The following is a 16,326-nucleotide window of genomic DNA, read 5'->3' on the forward strand; positions in this document are numbered from 1 at the left end:
GCCTGCGGCCCAAAGACAAAGTCGTCCTCTCCCCTGTGCGACATTGTGTGTGTGTTCGCTTGAGTGCGAAGGATATGGTGTGGGGAGTGGTATAAAACGGCTATCATGTCGTCGTTGTCGTCGTGCCAAAGGTTCATAAATTCGTTTTAATCCTGCTTTATGGCGACATCACATCGAACATGAACTTTAACGCGCATGTGACTACGGCGACGGCTTCATTTGCATTTTACAACTTCATTTGGCAGCCGGAATGCGAAGCGAAAATAAAAGAAATGTGCGCCGAACCAATTGGCGTAGTTTCGCTATGTGGCCAAGTCCCTGCCACGCCCACATCCACCTATTTTTTGGTCCGAAATTATTGTTTAATCTTGACCAACGCCCCCGCGAAAAGCGAATGTGGCACGACAAGCGACAATTACTTGCCCTTTAACCCCGGATGTGGACATTTGCACGCCCCTCGATTAACCCATTCGATCCAGTAAAACTCGCAGTGCTTCTCTTTGTTTTTCTTTCAATTCTCAACTAATTTATTTTTGCTTTCTCTTGTTGGTTGGGTGAAATGCTTTCGAGTTTTAGTTTAGTGACACCCTAAAATACGTGTTTGGTTTTTTGTATCGTTTTAAATTACAATTTAGAGTTTGGATCTAATTGGCTTACAATTTGTGACCTGAACTGCGGTACAGAAAAACAAACATCTAACAATCAAACAATACGTCAATCTATTGATCTGCAGTCTGTGCCAACTCATACTTATGATATTTAAGTCATCTATATTATCCTTGTTTATATTGAGATCGCTTAAAGTACAAAACACTTGTAGTTAGACTAACACGAGAGCTTTTTTTTGGGGGTTCTAGGATTAGGTTCCGATAGGTGTGTTCGAGATAGTGTTTTTTCATTTCTAAGGGACTTCTGTCTATACACTTACAATATCTTATGTTGTTTGTCGTCCTTTTTTTTTTGGATCGTGTTTAATATTGCGTAGTAGCGAGTATAAAGAGTGGAAAAGTGTTTCTATAATACAACAGAGGGGCTGGATATCGAACCAGTTGTATGTCCTCCAGCTACCTAGGCCTAACTAACTATCCAGACAAATGCATTTAGATCGATGGGCAGGAGCTTGCATGGTTTACTAAGTCACTGGACTTTGTTGAAATATTTTATAATGGAAATCTTGGGTTTAATTTTCTTTAGGAGTAAGTTTAATTTTCTTTTTATCAGTAAGTCACATTTTTTAAATGTTGTTTGTTCAAAATCACATTACTAAATTTCTCATTCTAAATAAACTAATTAAAAATAGAAACAAAATCTATCAAAATTTAAAAATAGCTCAAAAATAATATAGCTTTAAAATGATATACTTCTCTATAATATTTTGTCCAACAAAAAAAATAAAATTTTTTTGCTATAGAAGTAAAAGCCATTTATTAAGAAAATGTCTATCTTTTATCTTTTTCATGTTAATCAAAAATCCAAAAGTAATTTTAAGACACTTAAAATACAATTTGAAAAAAATAAAAAAACAATTCATTGCATTGAGAAACAATATAAAAAATGTAAAATGTTATTCCTTTTGTAATTTGTACCCTTCTCATGTTTTATTATTGAATTTCTTTATTCCTGCAAGCTCATGCCATCTTCGGCGAACCGAAGGCTCTCGATTTTCCTCCTGCCCCATCATCTAATCCTCCGGCTGTACACGATTGCGATTAGCTCTTGAAAATATCCTGGCCGGGCTGCGGCGAGGCGGGAGATCCACCAGATCCATTTGATCCAACGCTGCCATCCCCGTTCAACCGCTTCAGCATGGCGTTGCGGTGCAGCCAGTAGGGCGGTGGATCCGGCGGTTGTCCCGGCAGCAGGGTCTTCGTCTTCAGATTGCTGGCCGCCGGCGGTTTCGGGCTGTGCGAGGCTGCACTGTACATCACGGGGTCCGCCAGCTGGGCAGCCGACTGGCCAATGGCCACTCGCAGTGGCGTCTCCTTCTTCCGGATCGTGTCGCAGGTCTCCTTCATCTTACACAGCTGATCCTGCAGGTTGCGGTACTCCTCGAGGAATCGCTCCAACTGAGCGGCATGATAATCGTAGGCGGCCACCGAGGAATTGGCCGCTCCGGCAGCCCTTGATGCCAGGGCGGAAAAGTCCAAAAGGGGCGTGGCCGCACTCGACAACGATCGCTGATGCTGCACCGGACTCGAGGGCAGGCTGGGCTTCTGCCCCAAATGACCCTGCAGCAGGTTACCCTTGTGGGCGCCACTTTGCACCAAGTTGAGGAAACTATTCGCCCGCTGGCCACCGCCCGTGTAGGTGGCCGTGCTCGAATAGTTCGCATAACTGGACTCCGCCGAATACCGCCTGCCCAGACCCATGGCCTCGTTGAGGAAACTTCCATCGCCCAGGGTGCTGCTGCCGTATTTACTGGAGTTATCCGCCAGCAGGGGCGATTGACTGTCCGACGAGTTGCGGAAGTACTTTCCGCTGGTCTTCAGTTTTCGGGGCAGCGTGCACAGCCCCCCGTTCGGAGTGGGCGTGGCCGGCCCGTAGCCCTGCCCCCGACTCTCCTGCTGCGCCTGGGCCACCGCATACTTGGCTATGTCCAGCAGATCCGGGTAGTTGCTGTCGAACAGGTCGCTCTCCTGCCCCTCGCTGCAGAACACCGAGGTGGCCATCTCGTCGGGCGGATGGTTGCCATAGTGGGCGTAGGGCGTGGCCGTAGCCGTGCCCGGGGGATTCAGGGACGATGGTGCCGCCGACGTAGCCGGTTTGCTGTGCGGCGAGTTGATCTTGGTGGTGGCAATGGGCGTGGTCTTCCAGGTGTGTCCGGCATAGCCGCCCAAGCGGGCAGCGGCATCCACCTGGCTGGATATCGAACTCGATGCGGAATCGGTGCTGAAGGGGAAAATAAATTAATATAATTACCATTACGTTTGTGTCTATGATTGTATATAAAAGGCGTTACAAACATATGCACCTTACAAAAAAAGTCTTTGAAAATTAAAAATAAAGCATAATTATACCCCTCACTCGTACATTCAAATGGTATATTAAATGCGCTTTACAATAAATAAATAAAAAAAAGGTAAATAAATAAAAATTGTTAATATTGCAAAAGGAGGCTTTTCCATGAGTAAATCTCCTTTAAATAATTCAACAAATGTAAGATTTTTTTTTAAATCAACCCTTTTAGTAACTGGTTTGTTTAAATTTTAATTATTTAAAATAGCAAAAATAAATGTAACTTTTTATCAGTTTTACAAATAATTGATAAGTTAATAAAAGCTCAAAAATAATGTGTAAAATCGTAATATAAATTGTTGGCTTGGACAAAAAGGTACTCTCCATTACGTAATGCTCCCTTGTCAGTGTCCCTTATAAATAAAAGCCCCTTTCCTTTGTTTCAACACCCCTTCCATATTCGTTGAGTGCTTGACTTTTCAGATTCTCGTTATTTGGCAGTGTCCTCGTCCATGAAGATAGCCGGCCCCACATCCATTAACCCGCACTAGTACTCACATACGCGGTAGGATTCCTTTCACGTGACAAGCGCCAATCAGGCAGAGTGAGTTCTCAGTGTGCCCGAAATAAAGCACTTCTCGTGGATGTGGATGTTGATGTGGATGTGGTCTTGGAGGACAGAGGATGGAGAATGGAGGTTGCATGTGGCGGCTGGATGTTGGATGTGGATGTGCTCGCATATTTCGCGCGTCATTAGCACGCGCGTTCGCTTATGCGAAGGCGGAGGAGGAGGTGGAGGTGGAGAAGGTGGAGGAGGTGGGTGGGCAGTGGGGCTCGAGCTTAAAGTGGAAGTGTCAAGTGTTGCCCATAATACGGACGCAATACGGAGATCCGGGCGCGTTCCGCACTCGAGCATGACAGCTCTTTGACAGGAACACGGACGCCCGGTCGGGGGACAATTGCCACTCGAAGTAACGAGAACCGCAGAAACAAAGGGCGCCCGAGGTGTACACTTGGCAAAAGAAAGGCTTTAAACGAAACGGGGGGATAAAATTTATTTTAAAAGCTTTTTAAGAGTATGCATTGAAAACAGAACGTGGTCGAATCCAAGAATTTAAGTATTTTGTTGCATACTTTTAGACACCTTTAAAAGTGGTTTCACATTAAAAGCGATTTCTGTAACACCACTCATACATATTTTACTATAAGTAAGCCCTTAATATATATGTATATGTAAAGGTTTTTCAAATAACCAAATTAATTTTTAATGTTCTTAAATTATATATGAAGAAATAAATAAAATATTTCTAAGTATGCATATAATACATTTTAAATGTGCATTAAAAATTAATTATTTTATGTAATACAAAAAAAAATGAAACATATGAAAAGGAATTTTATTATAAAAGTAAAAACTGCAGTATTGCTGCAATTAATATAAAATATTTTCTATTCTTTTCTGTGGTTTTTCCTGCCCGTGTAGGTCAACTCACCCGCCGATGTCGATGAGGCGCGGTATGTGCAGATCCGTTTCCTCCAGCAGCGCTGAATTATTCGTGCCGGATGCGGAGACAACATGGCCCTGGGAGCTCTTCCTCGGCTGCTGCTGATTGGGATGTGGGTGGTGCTGGCTGGTAGCCTGCGGCTGCTGCTGCTGTGGGTGGTGGTGGTGCAGCTGCTGCTGCTCCTCCTCCTCATCGTCGCAGTGGGTGGACACGTGCAGGTAGTCCCCGTTCCTCCGCTGGGCACTTCCCGCACTCGGATTCACAATGGCCGCCGCCTGACCCGCATCATTGTCGTTCAGCGGGGTGTGGGCTGCCCGCAGATAGCCATGCTCCTCGGCGTCGTGAAAGAGTCCTGCGCCAGTGGCACTGCCGCCTCCGCAGCTGGCCCCGCCCCCTAGATCCGGTCTCGTCCTGGCCGTCATCTCGATCTTCTCGTAGCTCTCACTTCGCCTCACCGGCGGCACCGAGTTCCAGAGTCGCAGCTTTCTTCGCCTTTGCAGGGAACACAAACAGATGGCCGCAAAGGAGGATCCACCCACCAAGAGCAGGGCGGCTATAACGCCCAGCAGGATAATCCTCACGCCCCACGGAGCTTCCGGTGGCCTTCGGGACACAGCCAGAGTCACACTGGCCTCCACCTTGCCGGCCTTGTTTTCCGCTGCACACGTATAGATCCCTGCATCCTGCATGTCCGCCGTGAGAATGGTCAGGTTCGAGGCATTCCTCAGCATATTGACCACATAGGTCTTCCGGCCCTGCGTGGCTGCTGCTGTCCTCGGCTCCGAATCGGAGTCCCCATCCCCGCCAGCACTGAGATTGGCTATCAGGCGATTCTTGAGCAGCCACTTAACCGCCGGCTGTGGCACTCCCTCCACATAGCAGCTCATGGTGATGTTGCGGCCCTCCACTCCGTGGGCCGTTGTGTCCGTGGCCACAATTTGTGGCACGCAGGCGAAGTCATCCACATCGAGCTTATCCCAGGCTCGGCCGGACAATCTGGGCGGAGACTCGCAGGTTGGGGGTATGCCACTGGGAATATTCTGCTGCAGCATCCAGGCTCTCAGGGGTCTCAAGGAGCAGCTGCAGTTCCACTCATTACGGGCCAACTCCAGGCCGTGCAGCGAGGCCAGCGAGGTGATGGTGCCGCTCCTGACCTCGCTCAACCGATTCCCATCCAGCTTCAGCCACTCCAGACTGCTCTCCAGCCCGGCAAAGGCCCGCACCGCGATGTGCGACAGCCGGCAGTCGCTCAACTCCAACTTGACCAGCTGCGGCACATGGCCGAAGGCATCGTCCGGCACTCTCAGTATGGGATTGCCGCTCAGCCGGAGTTCCCTCAGCTCCGAGACGTGGTACAGGGCCAACGAGGGTATTTCCGAGAGTTGATTCTGGCTCAGGTCCAGCTCCACCAGGTTGATCAGCTTGCGGAATGCATGCTGCTCGATCAGTCGCAGGTGACAACGGGCCAGGTACACCTTCTGCAGGTTGAGCAACTTGGCCGAGGCGAAGCTGTCGTCCAGGATCGACGGGATATCATTGCCGCTCAGGTCCAGCAGCTGGGTGCTTGCGTCCAGGGGCTTCGGGATGTGGGTGAGGTTGGCGTTAAGGCACAAGACGGACTCCTTGCCGCTCTTCCACTTGCACTCGCACACCGCCGGGCAGTCGGCCATCAGCTGGCCCAGTTGGCAGCAGCAGCACAGCAGCCACAGCAGGTGGAAGTGGAGCAGCGGCAGGCGGGGGCGCAGGGGCGGGTGCAGGCGCCGCTGGGGGCGTGGCCCTTTTCGACGCACCTTCGTCGCCAGCGTGCGGCGCTGGGCACTGTTGTCGCTGGCTATGTCCTGACCACTGGGCGGTCCCGCACCCGGAGCCTCCAGCGTCGCGGCGGCTCTTCCCGCTGCCATCGCATACTCGAACTGGAATGATTCCGGATGAGGATCCCGCCGAAGTGCCGCCTCAGGCCTGCAAAGAGTCGGAAAATGGGGGAAATAGTTAGTGCGGCTGTCGTAAACTCGGAACTGCGGACAGTTTAATGGGCTGTATGAAGGGTCTTTTCATTTTCTATTTTGTGCATCGAAAGAAATTGGAAAATATAATGTAAGTGTTTAGTATACGAATGCCTCCAGCAAAAATATGGCCACTTAAATGATAAGTTTGTGATTTGGTCATAAAAATTGTAGTTTTCACAGACTTAAACATTTTTATTTGGAGAAAATATTGTTCTCCCAAAAAGGTTTGAATATATGTTAAAAATCATTTGGTTGTTTTCAAAAATTGAGTACATTTTCTATTGTGAAAAAATGGTATATGATAATGATATACTATTTTTGAATTAAATAATGAAAATATTAGAAAAACGTTTTTAATAACATAAGTTTCTAAATTTGTTATCGTTGGCAATAAATAAAGCTTTTTCTTAAAAGGTCCTTATTTGGTTTCTTTATTTTTGAGAAAAATAAAATAAGACATGTTTTCTAATTTTTTTCTTATTAGTGTTGACGAAGAGCTTTTCTTTCAGTGGTTCCCTCAGAACAGCCACTCGCGTTGGCCACATTAAGTCATAACAACACCCTGCCTGGAGTTGCACACAGCCATAGAAGTTCCCTCCTCTGCACTCGCCACACTAGAGCACAAATAGAAATTTGGCATTCCTTCGTGTTCTGCTTTTTTTCGCAGTTTTTTTTGGTTGTGCCCCGCGGTTTGTTTGACTTGGCTGAGGTCCCAAGTCGCCCACTGCGTTGCGTGTGTGTGTGTGTGTTTGTGTGGCATGTTGCAATTATGGCCGACGACCATGCAAGCTAAACACAACAAGTTCCTCCTTTTCATTCCCTCTACACGACATCGACCCCTGCCTTGCTTAATATATGAAATTTGCATGCAAGCAACGGGGCGTATGCACAACATTTTGGCATTTTCGCGTTAATTTTTCAAGCCCAAACCGCATTGTTGGCGTGTTCCTATCTCGGTCGCTCTTTCGCGTGGCACCTGCTGCATCGTCTTGTGTAGTGTTACTTAAGATCAAAACAAAGTTAAAAATGTTGTGTCAAAAAGGTAAGTATTTTACGAAGTATTTACAAATATGTAGCGTTTACAATAATAACTTTTAGGGAAGCGTAGAGCTAATGAAAGTAAAAAATATCATTTTAATATAAAAACCAATTTTAATCAATATAATTTTCTATATTCTGTATTCCATGATTAATTTTTATTTTTATGTATAAGGGGTTGTCTCAGAAAAATATTCTGTCGAAATTCAGTTAAATTTTGTTAGTAATAACTTTAAAAAAAATGTTATAAAAACATATATTATTTTATGGTTCATTGATAAATCAATACTGTTTAATAATTATAAGTATTCATTAAAAATTAAAATGGGTAAGCAGCCAGCTCTTTAAAAAAAAAACAAATTAAATTTGCTCCAGTCAAATTCTTTAATTAAGGGCAACCGGAAAAAATTCGAATTGCATTTCTCTGCAATGGAGAAAAAAAATATTTTTTTACGATCCGATTTTCTCAGATTTCACACAGAAAAATTTCGCTGCAATCCCATATTCGATTTCAAGTGGCGCTGTTGCAAATACCTGGCGGGCAACTCGATCGATTGACGACATAATTATGAATTAATGCTGCATTCATATTTAAATTAAGCCGTACGATTGGGTAAATACTCAATCGAGCTCAGGGCAGTTGACTTTTGTATACGTTTCTGCATTGTTAAAGCCGGATTTCGAACCGAAGGAGAATGAGTAACAGTAACAGTAACAGAAGCCGGAAGCCACAAAGCAAACAAAATGCTTGCAAAAACCGCGATGGTGTCGAAATGGGAGGGGGCATAAGTAAAATGGAATGGCTTTGTCACTAATACATGTATGTGTTCGTGTGTGTCTGGGAGGGAGTTTAGGGGTCAATACACTGGACGACAGCCGCAGAAATGAAATGAAGTTTTTCCATGTAGCTAAAAATACTCAGCTGCATTTTTGCCCGGCCAAAACAAAGGCAAAACGAGTACGAAGCAGATACTGAAAAAGGGAAATACCCGCAGACACAGATCCGAGTAAGTGTGTGTGTATGTGTGTGTGTGGGTCTGTGGTTGTGGCATTGTCGTTGCCGTTTATCATATGTGAGCACTACGCCGTGAAGTATGCAACATGCAAATGCAAATGCTGCTGGCTGCCTTTGTTGTGGCCTTTCTCCGGCGTCTCCTTCGCCGTCCAAGTCGTGTTTGTTCTCCTTGTGCAGTTGTGCAGTTGCTGCAGACACTAATCCTATTTATGTTGCATTGCAGCGGGGTTAATAATTTTATTTCCAACTGCACAACTGCAGTGTCCGCTGCAGTCGCCGCTCCCGAAAGCCGTTTTCCCTGCTTATGACATACGATACGTGCCCGGGGTTCGAGAAACTTTCCATGGAGTTTGTCAGTTCTTTCTGACACAAGCACACACACACACACATACAGACACAGTTCGGAGCAATGGCCGAAGGCAAGGGAGGGGGCATGATGCGCCGGGGGCGGGGGAACGTTCAGCCTAATGAAACTCACATTAACGTGCGATATGACAACACACAAATGTGAGTTCTCACATGTCACAGATGATTCCCACAAATAGTTTAGCCAAGCACTGCAGAGAAAATGACTTCTCTGGGCATACACTTATAAAATAAATTTTTATTTGATTTTATTGATAATAAAATCAAATCTCAAAAAAATTAAAGTTAAGCTGGGATCAATTTTTATTTAGCTTAAATTAGCTTTTCTTTTCTGGTATTTTAATCTTTTAAGAACACCGTATTTTAATTGACTATAATTTAATAAGAAAAGTGCACTACATTTTATTTATTAAAGTATTTATTTATTATTTGTTTATTTATTTGAATATTTATTCAATGTAAAATTATATTATTCAAACTGACCACAATATAATATTTTTGAGCAACCTAAAATTCCCCAAAAAAATCGAAAAAGAATTTCGAACCAACTTAAAGCAATCTGTTTATATTATAAGACCATAAGTCTCTCGCATTATTTATGCCTGCGTGGTATGAGATGTATTATGTGACAGCTGCCAAATGGTATCCGAGTTGGTTTTTGGCACGGATTTTTTTTGGCCAACTTTGGGTAGTCTCTTAGCCCTTGCTTTAATGTAAAAATAATGTCCTTTCGGGCCGCATTGATTGCAAATAAATTACGCACACACAAAGGCGTTGGGGCAGAAGACGGGGAAAAGCTGAGTTCGAGTGAGAGAACAGATTAAGTGGCCAAAAATGCTGCCATCGTTGAGTTCATAAAGCCATACACACACACAAGCAAATAGGGAGAAATGGGAAAACCCGGTCTGGCCAAAATGGCAGAGCCATTAATTTCACTTTGGCGCCGCGTTTCGTTTGCTGAAACTTTAATTAGAAAATCCCGGCAAAGATTTTTGTGTAATTTTCCCTGCTTGAATGCCTCGACTAAGCCTGAGCTTCCACTTCTTCTTGCTAGGCGAGCTGCTTGGCGCAGATAATGAAGTTCTTTCTTCCACTTTCCTTGTATTCTTTGCATTCACACTTCCGGCTTCATTATGCGCACATTATTTTAGCTGCACTTCCCCACCCGATTTCCTCGCCCTCGAGGTTGGGGCAAATATTATTTCACTTCTGCTGTTCGGAGACTTTGATAGTAAATTCCCTTTTAATACCCTTACTCGGGGGATCGGTGATTATGTCTCAGAACTTTCTACAATCTACCTAAACAAGTTCAACTATAAGTCTAAGAAATTTATATATATAAATTATATAATTCCTAATATTTAGAAATGAATAATTATATAAAATCTTTTTGCACCTGGTATCTATTTTTATATTTTATTTTAGTTAAATTACTAATTTCTTTTAATAAAATTTGATTTCTATATATATTTTTATTTTCTTAGATTTTAATATTTCAATAGCATAAATATAGATTTAAGCAATGAACAGTAATAGGTTTGATTTATTTCAATCAGTCTCTGAAAGGGCATTCACATTTCTCGATACTATTACTGAAAAGCAAATGGAGTTAAAAGTAATCTCTAGACCATTCCCTCCAGTTCGCTGTCATTATTCATTTTTGTGTGTATTTCTTTTTGTGCTGTGTAACCTTTTTTGCCGCATTGTTTTGCAGCTGTAAAGCAATTTTCGCAAGCATAATAGACTTTACCAGCTAAAAACAAAAAAGGCAAAAAACAACTCGGGAATGAAGTGGGGAAACTCCGAGCAAAATGCCAGAAAAATATTAAGCAACAGCAGTGGCAAGGGAGAAAGCAGCAGCTAAGCGTTATTTCTCAAGAGGCTTTGCCCGAGGAGAAGGCTCCAGGAAACCTGGGGAATACGCTTTACCCAGCTTCTTTTCCCTTAGCCGCGACCTGTGGTCAGCTGCATTTCCAGGACGTAATCCTTAACTGGGCCTAGTCCTCGCTCCCACGCTGTTTGCACCGCTGCATCCTTTCAACACGCCGACCCTAGCTCGCTCTCATTTTCGTCAAGGGCCACTTCACTGGCTGTTGTTTGTTATTTGTTGCTTTCCTTTGTCAACATTTGTCCTGCCATTTGTTGTTGATTTCCTGCAGGGGGAACGCAAAATATGCCAAAAGAACGGCACGGCATTTTATTAACCGCTCGGTCAACAGCAATGCTAACGACCTCTCTATCGTTTGGCAATTTAACTTAAAGCAAAGAGCTTTGGAAAACATAAATACGTTTTTTGTTTTTAACAGCAATTAGGAGAGCAAATGGTAAAATCCTTAAGTTTTACTAAAAATTATTTAAAGTCTTTTTGGATTCCAGGAATTGTTTTAATATAAAAATAAATAATTTCAGAAATCCATTAAAAAGTTATTTAATTGGTTACTATATAAGCAAGAAAAAAATTTAAAAAAAAAGAAATAGGTAAAGTTGTAGTACTGTTTTTCTTTTGAGCTAATAAATACAAAAGTGTAAAACAACTTCATAAAAGTGAAAAGCCACAAACATCAGTCTTTAAGGCCAAATAAATAAAATAAATCTACCTTGTACCGCAGGGAGAGTAATAAATTTTTGCCCCAATCACCTTAATTCCAGGCTCGTGAAAACTTCAGATGAGAAAGAATTCATATTTATGCCCCTCAAGAAGCAGTGTTCAAACATAAGTTTTCATTGAGTTAGACACTTATTGAGCATGATAAATCACTTGTACAGGCCCGGCAGATTCAATGAGCTAATTATTACCATAGGCAAATATAAATTTATTGCCACTGATAAAGGGGGTGGAGTTTTGTCATCGCTGTGAAAGTTTCGTGTGCGGCAATTAAATAAACGTTTATCTTGACCGGGCCGTAAAAAAGTTGTTGGTTTAAGTGCCCGATAAGCATCCCCAGCTTTGGATGGCAAACCTCGTGAACGTGTGTCTTATTAAGCCATAAATAGAGAAATAAAAGTTAAATTATAACAGGCAGCTAGACAGGCACGCGCACCTTTTCCGATTTCTATACCGCGTATCTTTCCCAAATAACCAATAATACCAAAAGCCAATAAAAGTAAACAACCCAACCAACAACGAAACAGAGCCGCAGGGCCACCCGCATATTACGTATACGCATTACGTATACGCACACACCAATACACGTTTACAATATCCTTAACATAAATATCCGAAAATACTGGGGGTGCTTCAATTTTACGACGATACGGAGTCAAGTCCTTCTGACAACGTGTTCAATTGCCGCAATAAAACTTCTTGATAATATGTGAAAATCATACAAAGCACAATATTAAATTAGCCCACAACGAAAATGTGAATGGCATTGACGTCGACAACAACAAGAGGGGGGCCAACAAAGCACATCGAACATTAAATTGTGGCCATGGACCATAAAATGTGCAAATGTCAGCCCAAAAAATACCGAGAAAAAGTTGATCAGCATATTCTTGGTCGGAAAACGGGGCGTACCCAAATCAACTGCCGCAAGGTAAGCGAAGCCATAGAATCGAATGGTTCCATTTAAATGTGGGACTCGGGCATCAATTTCGACGAACTGACGTTGGGATGTATTTTAGAAATTAAATTAATGTGTGGAGATATTTGGCAAAGCCGGTTGATTGTGAGGATAATTGCGTGGCACAATTCGAAGCACCTAATCTCTCTCTGAACCATGTTGTGGTGCTCTGGAAAATCCACAAATAAATTATCTTCTTCTGCATATTTCAAAATATGATAAATACGAAATATTAGTTAGTTAGATAGATTAAATAAATGGTTTGCAATTCAAAATAAGTGGCTATCGGCAAAAAATGTATACATATTTATATTTGTATTCAACTCCCATCCAATTAGCTTGGCCCGACCAATTCAAATTAATTAACCCTTCCAAAAATTTGTCCCCAGCTTCATCACTTTCACCGACTCTGACTGTAATTCAATATTCCATTTTTCATTAAGCTATCCAACAGTCCACCTTTATTTGTTTGAACAAGATGCAAACCTCAATCAAAACAAATGAAAACAGCGCGTCACTTTATTTGTTGGCTCTGTTTTCGACACACCGAACTTTTGTCAGCCGAAAAGTTTCAGGAGCCAAGAGTCCGAATTGGTTTTGTGTGACAGTTATTGATTATTTAGTCGGGTTCCTCGCTGATGTTCCGAGAATGGAATGGAATGGCAGGCGAGGCTGTTGGGAAATCACCAAAATGGGAGCAGATTCTGGAATCGAAGGCTGCAGCAGAAGCTCAACTAATTGTCCAGGTTCGATTGAGCTGCCATGGCAACGTCGCCGAGGACGAGCAGATGCAACTTTAATGGCGGAAAAAGGATTTTGGCCAGGGATGCGAGGGAAGCCAGGGTCCGGAAATTTGATTTGCTTCTCCAGCTGAGAGTGGCAACTTTACCCCTGAAATTCGTACAAGGACAGCCCTTTTTAAATTCAGTTTGCCATATGCCAAAGGACTTACGGCGCACAAAAGCTCAATAATAACATAATATATATTTTTTCAGATTTTTTCCAGTTTTCCATTTTTTATTTGGCTACGATTTCCTGGCGCGTTTTCACGCCACGCTGATTCGATTTGCACTTGAATCGGTGGTTGGCGGTTGCTGGCAGGCAGAGGCTGCAATATTTTCGACTGAATGGCGATGCCGAATTCCATTGCCATTTACTTTCATTCGTTGAGCAAATATTTACCAGAACTGAATGTAAAAATTACACATGCATTCTGTCGCTAACAATTTTTAGCCACGGCTATTATGCGCAAATCAAATACAGCGAATTCTGATTTTATGCATGCCAAGCACACAGTTTCTTAAATAAACAATTTGTCATTTGTTGAGTAATTCTTAGTTAAATAAAAAGTTTGTAGTATGTTAAAATATTAATAATCAAAGGATTTCAGAATAGAGACCATTGTTATTTTGTGATATTATAAATTTTATGTAAAAAGCACTTGGTTTTATGTTATACTTTTATTAATAATAATATTTTGTGAACAATTTATTTATTGTATTTTTGACTATTTAAAAATAATTAAATTGTTTTTCTTCAAACTCTTTTGAGATCCCCTTCGTTAATTATACAGCCAACCAAATCCAAGCTATTTCGATATCAAACAAAGTTAGTCCAGGAGAATCTTGTGAAAATCTTGTGAGAAATCCTCTTATGACAACAAGGAAAACTCAGACAGTAACCAACTTGATTGCATTTCCTTTGCCTTCCACCTGCCTGCCGTTTGCGATTCTGTTTTCAATTTCCCTTATTTCAACCCGCCTTCCAGCCGAAGAGACAATATTGCCACTGGCATTGCAGCCAGCCGTTGACTTTTCCAATTGCAGCATCAACATCAGCAGTTGGAAAACCCCCGGATCCTCCTCCCAGTTGATTGCTCCTGGAAAACTTTGAAACAACATGTAGTGGCAGCTAAACTAACAGATAACAGATAACGGATAGCGGAGCAGTCTGGTCCTGGTGACGGAGTGCCTCGTCAAGGACTGATTTTCCATTTCCACTTTTACGCTGGCAGTCGCGTTTTCAGTTCAATGGCAATAATCAGCCAAGTGAAAGCCTTTGTTTATTAGCGCTGCGACTGACAAAACGATGTCCTTGCCGGGGATTGATATCAGGGGAGGATTCTGATACAAATTGTGAAACTTTTTGCCTGGCAAACAAACTTACTTTATTTAACTTGTACCTTTTGTATAGCCCCGAGGTATGAAAGCATTTTAAGTTTCTTTGCCAGAAAAAATTAAGAAATATTCACGTTTGAATTTAGAAAGCATTTGCTATTCGCTTTAATAAATAAAGGCATCCTATTAAATTGTTAGAAATATCAATGATTATATAACAAAACTATTCCCTTTATAATAATAGCACTTTAAAATTTAAATTCAAAAGAACTTATATCCAAATTTTTTGAATCGAACAATAAAGTATCATAATTAAAAAAAATGGATTGGGGCTTAGTAGGTTACCAAACAAGTTTTTATAAAATCACTACAAAGTACTGATTGTGCAAATAACAAAACAAATAACAAAACCGTTGAATTAGAGTATGAGACTACATATCAATATGTAAGAGTGCATTGTTTTTCCGCATATTCTGTTGAGAGCGACAGTAAAAAAAAGGACAATTTATGATTATCATCATTGCCGAGCTCACTCGACGAAATGAAATGCAAACACGTCTCGGTCCATTTCTCATAATTGAAATTGTAACGGATCAGGGAATGCAAATAAATACAGTTCCCGATCCTCGCCTCATTAAAAGCCTTTCAATGGATTTTCCACCCGTCTATTGTGCACTGCGATGAATTATTGGCCACCCAACCCATAATCTGCCATCTACGGCGCCTCTCCATTTTTTACGCTGGGTTTTTTGTCCCTGCTAAGGACTCTCGGGTGACCCACATGGCATTTTTCAGTTGTTTGTTGCAGTCAATTAAATGCAACGGATTATATCAAAATCTTTGCTATTTTTAATAAATATGCAAACATTTGCATAGAACATGGTCATAAAAGGGGCTAGCTAGTAATGCAAAAAAAAGCAAGCCCTTTTTATTGTTTGCCTGGGCACGAACGGCAATTTATAATAACCGGTCTATTTTATGGCTTTAACGGCGACAATCGACAGGATAAAGCTAAAAACATTTTGCAGGACAACGACTAAGCCCGCTCAAAGCCCTCTGCTGGCTGATGGAATCGAAGGGAAACCCATTTCCCAGCGACTGGCATTAGTTTGGCATAAATTTAAGGGCTTACCCACCTCTATTTTTGGTTATTTATGCTGAATAACAAAGCGTCCGCTCAGAAAGTATTTAAATATGCATATAAAATGGGCGGCTACAGGGGGATTAGTACAGTGGATTAGGCCTACAAGGGAATTCGTTAGTGCATTGTCTTCTTTAATACGCTTGCCTAACATTATATTCAAATTTAACGCATGCAATAAATATTTGTTTTTAATTTTGCGTTTAATTAAAATTTGCTTTAATAAATTCGAGAAATTCTTTGCTCTTTCATAAGCAAACACTGAAAATGTTCCGAGTGGGTTTGTATTTTCGGATGTACACAGTGGATAAAGTTGGCAGGGGAAATGGTTGATATACAATTCATTTTAATTAAATCGGTTACTGAAGACAAGAAGGCTAATTTTTATTTAAGCTCTTAAAAGTATATTTCATTGAATTTTCATCATTGGTGGCTTGTTAAGTGATTTGGGAAATCTCAACCTGTGCGCTTTATTGTTCTGATTATATTTTTAAATCATACTCAAACTTTACTATATTCTCACAATTTCTTGCTCTTTTCTGGTAACAGCCACTGTGCCTGTTGAGGTATTGCCAATATAGCATTTTTAATACCTTTTTGCTGGATGCATCGGCACAAAA

At 41.9% G+C, this 16,326-nt stretch overlaps 1 protein-coding gene across 2 annotated transcripts in view; it reads right to left on the reverse strand.

The window, feature by feature from the left end:
* Window positions 1-546: 546 nt before the first annotated feature.
* LOC108043213 overlaps window positions 547-16,326 on the reverse strand; it is a 36,945-nt gene continuing 21,165 nt past the window's right edge. For both annotated transcript variants that reach the window (XM_044460174.1, XM_044460173.1), the window contains exons 3-4: window positions 4,449-6,419; window positions 547-2,889 (exon numbers count right to left, since the gene is read on the reverse strand). In XM_044460174.1, the coding sequence (XP_044316109.1) occupies window positions 1,710-2,889; window positions 4,449-6,361 (3,093 nt within the window). In that variant the 5' untranslated portion in view covers window positions 6,362-6,419 and the 3' untranslated portion in view covers window positions 547-1,709. The remainder of the gene's footprint in view (window positions 2,890-4,448; window positions 6,420-16,326) is intronic.

The sequence above is a fragment of the Drosophila rhopaloa genome, unplaced genomic scaffold, assembly GCF_018152115.1.
Source record: "Drosophila rhopaloa isolate 14029-0021.01 unplaced genomic scaffold, ASM1815211v1 contig_2, whole genome shotgun sequence".
NCBI classification, from domain to species: domain Eukaryota; kingdom Metazoa; phylum Arthropoda; class Insecta; order Diptera; family Drosophilidae; genus Drosophila; species Drosophila rhopaloa.